The sequence below is a fragment of the Tursiops truncatus genome, chromosome 3, assembly GCF_011762595.2.
Source record: "Tursiops truncatus isolate mTurTru1 chromosome 3, mTurTru1.mat.Y, whole genome shotgun sequence".
Lineage (NCBI taxonomy): Eukaryota > Metazoa > Chordata > Mammalia > Artiodactyla > Delphinidae > Tursiops > Tursiops truncatus.
Genome location: NC_047036.1, coordinates 117,021,513 through 117,031,280, shown reverse-complemented (window position 1 = coordinate 117,031,280; position 9,768 = coordinate 117,021,513). Strand labels below are relative to the sequence as shown.

The window sequence follows — 9,768 nt, the reverse complement described above, 5'->3', positions numbered from 1 at the left end:
GCCTGGGCCTCCCACTGCGACCACTTCCGCGGTGGAAAATGGGGAGAGACACTTACAGTAGCTCCCACGGGCTATTCCGCAGGGGAAGGGCGCCCCTGACGTTCTCGCCTCCAGCCTCCATCCTGCAGGTTTGCGAGCCGTGTTTTAGGAGGTGGGGCTGCCCGCAGACCCACCCACTAGGGTCTCTAGCTTTCACCTGAGGGTCTGAGGTTCCCGCGGCGCACGTGCGGCGGATACGCCCACCCCCTTGGTGGGCGGGGTCGTGCTCAGAGCCAATGAGAGCTTTGGGGGTGGAGGAGTAGGGAAGCTTCCAGAGGGGCAGATTGGGAGGAGTTTATAAAGGGGGTACGAGCGAGCCAGTGGGAGAGCAATGCAGTCCAAGCGGGAGTGTGAGGTAAGTGTTTGCCTATCAGGGGGTTGGTGAGCCCTGGACATAACAGGCGAGGTGGGGGTGGACGCGGCGATAAGGCATTCCAACCTGCCCTTTTCCCCCTCAGCTGTGGTGTGAGAGGGTGAATCCAGAGAACAAGGCGGCGCTGGAGGCGTGGGTCAGGGAGACGGGCATCCGCCTGGTGCAGGTGAACGGGCAGAGGAAGTATGGCGGGCCACCCCCAGGTACGGTAGTCCCAGCCCTACGCCTACGGGAGGGCTAAGGCAGCCTCGACGGCCACGAGCCGCCGCGTTCGGGGGAGGGAGGGGCCTACGCCGAGGCTCCACAGTCAGAAACTTATAACTACCCCGTTACCCGCCCCCCCAGCTGATGAAACTCATTGTCTGTGGCTTCCCACCCACCCGCCCCCTCGAGGAAAGGAGCCAGTCTCAAGGTGCCAGCCCCGTTGGTAGCTCAGTCACCCAGTTACGCCAACGACCCGGGGCGTACGGGTGTTGTAACCATTTCACAGACGTTTGCACACATACTCCCTCCTGCGCTCGGTTCCTGGACCTCGACCCCGGAACCGTCCGGGTGGTTGACGGTGTCCCTCCCCACCCCCTTCCCCCAGGATGGGTGGGCAGCCCGCCGCCGGCCGGGTCAGAAGTGTTTATCGGGCGGCTGCCCCAGGATGTGTACGAGCACCAGCTGATCCCACTGTTCCAGCGCGTGGGCCGCCTCTACGAGTTCCGCCTGATGATGACCTTCAGCGGCCTGAACCGCGGCTTCGCTTACGCCCGCTACAGCTCGCGACGCGGCGCCCAGGCCGCCATCGCCACGCTGCACAACCACCCGCTGCGGCCGTCCTGCCCGCTGCTCGTGTGCCGCAGCACCGAGAAGTGCGAGCTGAGTGTGGACGGCTTGCCGCCGGGCCTGAGCCGCCAAGCGCTGCTGCTCGCGCTGCAGCCGCTGGGGCCCGGCCTGCAGGAGGCGCTGCTGTTGCCCAGCCCTGGGCCGGCGCCCGCGCAGATCGCACTGCTCAAGTTCAGCTCGCACCGCGCCGCGGCCATGGCCAAAAAGGCCCTGGTGGAAGGTAGGGGTGGAGACTGCGGGGGGCCGCTGGTTGGGGCGAAACGCGTTCTACCCGGCACTTTACTTCAACACGTCAGCGTAGATCAGCATAGCGGGTTAAAGTCGCGAGACCTTAGGGTCAAACACACTTGAGTTTCAGACAGACTATCTGACCTCACGTTTTTAAATTTCCACCGGTGCTACCAGCTACCACTCACCTAAACTTCACACTTCACATGCACTATCTCCTGACTTAACCCTCAAATTGCAGTGAAACATAGAACATTGTCCCTCTTTAGATAGGAGACTGTTTTAAGAAAAATTTACTTGCCCAAGGCAATCCAACTGAGCCTACCTTTTATCCACTGTAGAACCTGCTTCCTGAAGCTGAGAATTAAGCAGCATTTAGCACATTCTGTAGTTTTTGGCAAGTATTCATGGTAAAGGTTAGCTATTCTGATGGTTATGAGGTAGACAAAGCCTGCAATCAGCCAGTACTCCAAGGAAACTTAGAAGGTAGCAGTTATTGCACTCCCTTTGTAAGTAAACACAAAGAAGCCTAGAGAAGTTATTTAACTTGCCTGGTGTCACACCAGGAAATGGGGAGGCTACAAATTAAACAGGCTTGTGTGACTCCAGAGGACTCCGGTGCTTGGGCCCAGGGCTTAGACCCCGCCCTGTCTCTGCCTTTTTCCTGCAGGGCAGTCACGCCTCTGTGGAGAACAGGTGGCCGTGGAGTGGCTTAAGCCAGACCTGAAGCAGCGACTCCGCCAGCAGCTCAAGTGTCCGTCTCTACAGTGCCTACAGCCAGAGGGCAGCCAAGTAGCCCTGGCCAGGGACAAGGGGCTGGAGTCCCAAGGGGCTCGGGCTGCCCTGCAGCTGCTATGCCAACGGATGAAGTTGGGCAGCCCACTGTTCCTCACCAAGTGTTTGGGCACAAGTTCTGGCTGGCACCGATTCTGGTACCAGGTGGTGATCCCTGGGCATCCAGTGCCCTTCAGTGGCCTCATTTGGGTTGTGCTGGCCCCCAGTGGGCAGGATGGGCATGAGGTGGCCAAGGATGCTGTGTCTGCAAGGCTGCTGGAGGCACTGAGTCTGGGGCCAGCCTCCAGCGGTCTGCTGCGGCTGAGGCAGGAGGTACCATGGTTCAGCAGTGACCTAATCCTCTCCCCAGGCAGCCTGAATGAGTAGGCAGAGCCTGTGTCAGTCCCTGGCCCAGCAGGCCTGGGCAGCTGCTATCTGATCCCAAGAAGGGGAGGAGCATGGGCCCTGCCCTAGGCCTGACACAGCCTCCCAGCTGAGGCAGGGCCCACAGCACCTCGGGGCAGCTCAAGTTTGGCTAAGTTGTGGTGAGGGAGCTTCCCTTCTCCCTCCCAGCCTGGGGTTTAACCTGACCCCAGGGTTGTTCTCTGACACACAGTCGCACACACACCCCTCTCTCCTCCCACAGCTTAGCATGAATCTTTGCTTCTTATTTTCTTGATTTGTCTTTGTTGATGTTTTTATTTGGGGGCTGGCTGAGCCAAAGGGTCAGAAATCTGCCTTTGCCCCAACCACTTGGCATTCTGGTTTTGGTGTATGCGTAGTTTTGAGTTTTTCTATGCTGGTTGTATTTATATTAAACCCCTGGTTGGTTTACACCTGTGTCTGTGCTGTCTTGCGCCAGCTGTGGGCTTGTCTTACAGTGGTGGAGTGAGCAGCTGCTACAGGGCAAGTACTTCCCCACATCAGTGTGCCGATCCTGAGCATCTTCTTGTGCACAATAGGATATTTTAAATTCCCAGCCTCTCTAGGGATCCAGCCCAGAAAGCAAGACTCTTGTCCGCTGAGAACCCATCCTGAGATTCAGCTCATTCCCTCAGTCACTGTCATCCTCAGTCTCCTCCTCCTCCTGAGCTGTGGCGTCCTCTCCCTCCTCCCTCAGTCCTGCAAAGAAGTCATCCGTGCTCCAGGCCTTGCTGCTCAGCGCCCGTAGTGGCCCTCCCTTTTTCTTGCGCCGGCGGTAGTCATCCACCACCAAAGCCCGCAGCTGGGCCATGTCCCAAAACTTGAGGCGCTGGTCATGGCCACTGCTGGCCAGGAAGCGGCCACAGTGGGAGAGGGCTAGCTTCTCCACAGGTTCCCCGGCATGTTGGCCCACACTGCCCACCACTCGGTTTGGCAGGATGTTGACAGCCCTGGAGAGAAAGAAAAGTGTTGGTATGGGCCGGTTAGGTCTGCCCTTCTTATGACTGGAGGGCCATCCGGCTTCTCTCACCTGATGACTCCATCAGTGGAGCCGGTACACAGCAGACTCTCAGTGACTGGAACCATGCAGTCAATGGACTCAGCTCTCAGGGCAAAGCGGTCACTTGTGGCCCCAAAGCCATCCCAGTTGAAGAGGTAGATGGTACCTTCACTGGAGCCACAGGCCACCTTCTTCCCACACTGCAGGGAAACAGGGCAAACCATGTTTGTGGAGCCACATCAAACCAAGTCCCTATCGCACACCCCCCTCCCGCCCCACCCAGCTGTACTTTCATAAGTGTGACAGAGGTCAGGTCTCCAGACTGAGGCTCGGAGAGCAACTCGAACCGGCGTCGTCTGATGTTGAAGACACCAAGGCAGCCATCTCCGCTGTAGAGAGAGCAAAGCAGCAGGCTTGGCTGGAGGTACCCACCAAGGGAAACATTTAACACAGGGAAGGGAGGGGATGCAGCTTTGAGGCTGTACCTGGCTGTCAGCAGCAGCTTCTTGGCTGGGTCCAGAGCCATGTCAGCAATGTACTCCTCATGCTGCCGCATATCCATTAAGGGGCCCTCCTTCCGCTGGTCCCAGAGGCGGATGCCACCTGTGTCATCCCCAGTTGCCAGAACATTCTCATCCACCAGCAGCAGGCTGTTGATGGGGGCACTAGAGACACAGATACAGAACTTCTTCGAGCACCTTTGTCCCAGTAGGGATGTACCAATCAATCCTTACCCTTTGGCTCAACACACAGTTGGCTTCCCCTTACCTGTGAGCCTTGGAAATGCGTCTTTGCAGTCGTCCCAGCTCCACATCTAGAAAATGGATGGCTTTGTCCTTGGACACAGTAACAAGTTCTGTGGGGAGGGAGGGGGAAATGCCCAGGTCATGGTGCTGTTCATTGCTCCCTTCCCACCACCACACTGCTGGCTGCCTTTCCTAATACTCACTCTGCCCATCTTCAGAGAAGACAACGGCTCGGCAGGACTTGAGGTGGTGACCTGAGGACCAGTGCTCCTTGGTTTCTCCCTCTTGGCAGGAGTAGGAAAAGCTGGGGAGAATGGAAGAAGAGTGAATGACTCCAGACCTCACCTGGGAGTATAGAGACCAACTAGCCAAACTTCCACCTACCTAGGAGTTCCTGCTTGTACACCTCCAAGCCCAAGGAGCTTACCATCCCATTTTCTTTTTTTTCAAATGAATAGGTATTTATATTATTATTTTCTTTAATATTTATTTATTTATTTTGTCTGTGCTGGGTCTTAGTTGCGGCACGCAGGATCTTCGTTGCGGCATGCATGCGGAATCTGGTTCCCCGACTAGGGACTGAACCTGGCCCCCTGCATTGGGAGTGTGGAGTCTTACCCACTGGACCACGAGGGAAGTCCTCCATTTTCCCATCTTCAATGAGCTTCAAATGTGAGGTCTTTTTTTCATTCAATGTACATTTTTGTGACCTCACCCCACCCCTCTTCATCATCTTTGAAAGCCATAACCTGGGGAAAGATTAGGTCTGAATCACTCTGGAGGTCCAAAAATAGTTGATGACAGAACAGCCCAGAAGCTGGAAATGTAAAGATGAGTAAGACAGGGATATTACACTCCAGGTCTACAGGAGCTAAAGAAAGCCACAATTCATTACGGCACATTGGGCTTCCCTGGTGGCGCAGTGGTTAAGGATCTGCCTGCCAATGCAGGGGACACGGGTTCGAGCCCTGGTCTGGGAAGATCCCACATGCTGCGGAACAACTAAGCCCGTGCACCACAGCTACTAAGCCTGCGAGCCACAACTACTGGAGCCCACGCACCTAGAGCCCATGCTCCCAACAAGAAAAGCCACCGCAATGAGAAGCCTGCACACCACAACGAAGAGTAGCCCCTGCTCGCCGCAACCAGAGAAAAGCCCGCGTGCAGCAACGATGACCCAACGCAGCCAAAAAAAAAAAAAAAAAATTACGGCACATTGTGAGCACGTGTGGCGGAAGGATGACAAGGGAGGTAGAGCAGAGAGGCACCAGCCTGTAAGCTCAGCTTTGAGGCAAGTACCTGTCAGAGATTATCCCTAGTGTCTGCCTCAGCAGATCTTCAAAAAGGGCTGAATGAATAAGTGCTTACTTGCTAGTTGAGTTCCGGGCAGGCAGAACTGGGTCTACTTATTGTTTGTTCTGTCCCAGTGCCTAGCATGAAAAAGCTGCTTAATAAACACAGATTGAATGAATACTTTGGAAGGGAAGAGAGCCCTGGAAAGCTAACTAAGGTGATGACATGTGAGTTGGATCATGAAGAATAAGTAGTTCACCTGGCAGAGAACAAAGGGCAGATACTGGAGGCAGATGCTGATGTCTCTCCCACGAGGAATGAGGAGAGTTCAAGTGGGAAGAGAGAGGTATAGCTGAATCTAGTAAGATGGGCTGGACTAGGCTTGAGACAACCATGTAGGCCAGGCAGAAGTCTGAATTGAATTCTTTTGGAAAAAGGAACCTCTCTGGAATGGTCATGGGAGAAGTTTGAGGCCTCCAGAAGGCAGTGGCTGAAGGTAGAGAAGAGGAGACAAACAGAAGCCAGGGGTGTGTGTGAAGAAAAGTCCAGGGTGACTCCCAAGTGTCTGGCACTGTAAACATGGATAAAAGTAGTAAACCTCTCTGCAAGGTATGTATTATGGTTCCCATTTTCTTTTATCCTTCCTTCCCGCCTTGCCTTCCCTGCCTGTCTACCTGCCTTTCTCTCTCTCTCTCCCTCCCTCCCTCTCTTTTTTTTTAAATATAAATTTATTTATTTTATTTATCTTTGGCTGCGTTGGGTCTTTGTTGCTGTGCGCGGCTTTCTCTAGCTGCGGCAAGCAGGGGCTATTCTTCGGTGCGGTGCGCGGGCTTCTCATTGCAGTGGCTTCTATTGTTGGGGAGCACGGGCTCTAGGCATGTGGGCTTCAGTAGTTGTGGCTCGCGGGCTCTAGAGCGCAGGCTCAGTAGTTGTGGCGCATGGGCTTAGTTGCTCCATGACATGTGGGATCTTCCTGGGCCAGGGCTCGAACCCATGTCCCCTGCATTGGTAGGCAGACTCTTAACCACTGTGCCACCAGGGAAGCCCCCCTCTCCCTCTCCCTCTCTCTTTTTCTCTCTCTCTCCCTTTCTCCCTCCCTCCCTCCCTCCCTTCCTTCTTTCCTCCCTCCTTCTTTCCCTCCATCCCTCCCTCCTTCCTCAGAGCCACAGGGCTTGCAGGATCTTAGTTCCTGGGGCCCTGGCAGTGAAAGCGTGGAGTCCTAACCATGGGACCACCAGAGAATTCTCTACTGTTCCCATTTTCAAAGATGAAAATCAGAAATTAACTTGCCCAAGGCCATTGCAGCTAATGAGGGGTTTGGGGTTTAAATTCATTAAGTAAATCTGATAGCACAACTCTCCTGGTTAAGGCCTTCAATGGCTTTTCACTGCTTCTAGCCTACATCTTTTATTCAAAATCAAACGTGTATTGAGCACTAACCCTGGGCTAGACGCAGGAGATAAAATGGAGAACTAAAGAGACTACAGATTACACTCCAGAACATTGTTTTTCAGACTCTAGTCATGACCCATTACTGAGCTGCAATCAGCATTTTCTGTGTGTGCCCGCAATAACAACAGAATAAAATAAACCAGAAAATATTAGAGTGCATCACACATAATATAAAAGCTATTTTTACCGTGGGGCGAGGTCAAAAAAGTTTAAAAAACATTTTTTTAGTGGAGGAGACAGTGTTCAAATAATTATGCAAACGGATGTATGATTACACACCATTATGTAGTTTATGAGGAAAAGGTATCTGGTGCCGAGGCAGCATTTAACAGGTAATCTAATTTAGTCTGAGGCATGTTTGAAGAGTGAAGAGATGCTGGGGACTCTGGGACAATAGGTGCAAGTGAGGGAAATTCCAGGAAGAAGGAATAACATGTGCAAAGGAGCTGAGGCTTCAAGGTACACTAAAAAGGTAACGATGAATAAGCACAGAAAACAGAAAATAAAGTGAGCAAGGGCCAGATGGTCAAAGCCCTGAAAGCCGGATTAAGGAATCTCAATTTAATTCTAAAAGCAAAGGTAAACTATTGAAGGGTTTTAATCAAGGAAGTGAGGTGGTTGGATTTGTGTTTTTGAAAGATCAATTAAAATGGGCAAGAAGCGAAAGCAGGGGGCCCAGTTGGTTCTGTTTCAGGATCAATACAATATTTCGGTGGGAAATAACAGTGTCCTGAACGCCTGCCTGTCCGGGCTCCGTCACGACTTTCCAGCTACTTTGTCTCTCAGTTCTTTCAATAGATTTGTGTGGTAACTTGCTTAAAGGCGAATGTTATTAAACGAATTGGACAAGACTGAGTCTTGTAAACTTAGTCTCCCTGTAACCTCTCCTCATCCCAGCTCCATCGCTGCAGAGCTTCCAGACCGAGCAGCCCCACACCCACCACGCCCCCATCTCTGCCCCGCACTTACACGAACACGTCCCCGTCCACGTCCCCAGCCGCCAGGAGATCGCGGGCCGGATGGAACGCCAGTCCACTGGCCGGAGCGTCCAGCACGATATCTTCCGGAGTGTCCCGGATCCGGGCTGGGGCTTCCGTGGAGTCGGGGTCCTCCTCGTCTCTCCCATCCTCTGCGGGCCTCTCCTCACATGTGCGGTCCATGAACCAGAGGATCCGAGCCGCGCAGCAATTGGTAGGTAAACCCAAGAACCAGTCGATCGGCGGGAGGAGTGGCCCAGGGCACCGCTTCCGGGGTAGGGGGCCAGGCAGGAAGTGGCGTCAAGGCGTTCTCCGTAACCCGGAAAAGGCGGGGCCTGACTCAGCTGGTGGGAGGCACCGACCCGAGGAGCCCGGCCTCCTAATCCAGCTACTTCCCAGTGTTGCAGCGGAGGAGGTTCCTGTGTCAGATAGACGGCGCATCCATCAGTCCCCTCCTTGGTCACTTCACGTAAAGTCGAGAACTGCGTTTAAGTTCTTTCCCCTTTTCCTGAGCGGTGCTGACAGTTTGGTACTGTCTCCCGCAATCAGTAAAGGATGACTGCCTGCCTGCCTGCCTTCGGGAGAGAAGAGCGGGACGCCAGTCGTTCATGGTTTGGTGAAAGACCAAGACAAGCGACAGACAGTTTGGTCAGTAAGCGACAAAAGCCCACGCCGCGAGAATTTGACCTGCGGGGGTCGTAGACAGCAGGCAGTACGCGCACACACTTATTAAGCTGCAGCCCTCCATGCTGAACATCCTCGTGGCCAAAGCAACAGCGCCCCACCCGTTCCTACCGTTTGGCTACAGACCCTCAGCGGGACTGGGCCAGCTGTGCTCAGAGCTGGCAAGGAGTTGCTGAAAAGGAAAAATGGGCACAACAGTTGACATTCTGGACATCCCGGTTACCAAAGGTTCCGCAAAGATGAGAGCACTGTGTATGGTGGGGCAGATAAGGAGGAGCATGTGCTCCTGTCTGGATCTTGGTTACTTCCACAAGGCTTGGTGGTTCTTGCAGAAACTTATTTTAAACTGGCAGTCAACCCCCAGAAGGTCTCGATCTTAATGACCCTCTAGGTACCTTCATCTGAGCCAGGTGGGTCTCTGTGACCTTTTTCCTAATTGTGACTGCTGCCTACAGCCATGACATCAGGGTGTCACTTACTGTCTGAAATTAGCCATTCTAGGTGCTATTGCAGACAGTGCCCAATTTCAGCCTCCTAGGCGCCGTGCATAAAGCTGGCTTCCTCAAAAAGCTCTTGCCCTGTCAAGGTGAAAGTAACCAAAGGCAATGGCTAAAGTAGCCATCTAGCTCTTCTTGGATCTTGTAAGCCCACAAGTCTTAGCTCAGGGCAGGCAGTGGCAGCTATGGATCCAGCCAGAAAGAACTGGTGACCTTTGCTGATGAGTACCAGACCAAAGTGCTGGCAATGAGCCAAGAGGAAAAGGGTGGGGATGGAGTGATTTGGAGGCCAGCGATCCCACCCTGGGCCTTGGCAAACTTTCAGTGTGTTGAAGGGCACTAAACTCTTCTGGTCTAGGACAGGGATTCTCCAAGGCACTTCCCCTTCAACCAGGTAAGCAGTGATTTGTGCTTGGAATTACTAAAGATCCCAGAAGGGCATAAATTTGTG

At 53.7% G+C, this 9,768-nt stretch overlaps 2 protein-coding genes across 3 annotated transcripts; one reads left to right on the top strand and one right to left on the bottom strand.

The window, feature by feature from the left end:
- The first annotated feature begins 41 nt into the window (after positions 1-41).
- On the top strand, positions 42-3,079 carry DND1 (DND microRNA-mediated repression inhibitor 1). Its single transcript, XM_073802596.1, is given in 5 exon segments — positions 42-394; positions 498-615; positions 1,002-1,463; positions 2,142-2,528; positions 2,531-3,079. Coding segments are annotated over 5 exon segments (1,059 nt in total). The 5' UTR covers positions 42-370; the 3' UTR covers positions 2,599-3,079.
- On the bottom strand, positions 2,910-8,419 carry WDR55 (WD repeat domain 55). 2 transcript variants are annotated; one of them, XM_033853266.2, is made up of 7 exons: positions 8,129-8,419; positions 4,618-4,718; positions 4,437-4,524; positions 4,154-4,366; positions 3,958-4,057; positions 3,699-3,868; positions 2,910-3,618 (listed from the first exon to the last, which is right to left on the bottom strand). In XM_033853266.2, exons 1-7 carry the CDS (start codon positions 8,317-8,319, stop codon positions 3,300-3,302), a joined length of 1,182 nt encoding a protein of 393 aa, XP_033709157.1. In that variant the 5' UTR covers positions 8,320-8,419; the 3' UTR covers positions 2,910-3,299. The 2 variants fall into 2 exon arrangements, with proteins under 2 accessions (XP_033709157.1, XP_004322028.1); XM_004321980.4 differs by having other exon boundaries at positions 4,154-4,333; positions 8,129-8,417.
- Positions 8,420-9,768: the final 1,349 nt, after the last annotated feature.

Bases quoted from the DNA above. Each gene is read 5' to 3' on its own strand.
- WDR55 (XM_033853266.2), bottom strand. From the start codon at position 8,319: ATGGACCGCACATGTGAGGAGAGGCCCGCAGAGGATGGGAGAGACGAG. The intron at 3,869-3,957 runs GTACAGCTGGGT...GTTTCCCTGCAG, and splicing joins CCTCTGTCACACTTATGAAA to TGTGGGAAGAAGGTGGCCTG. The intron at 3,619-3,698 runs GTGAGAGAAGCC...CTTTCTCTCCAG, and splicing joins TCCACTGATGGAGTCATCAG to GGCTGTCAACATCCTGCCAA.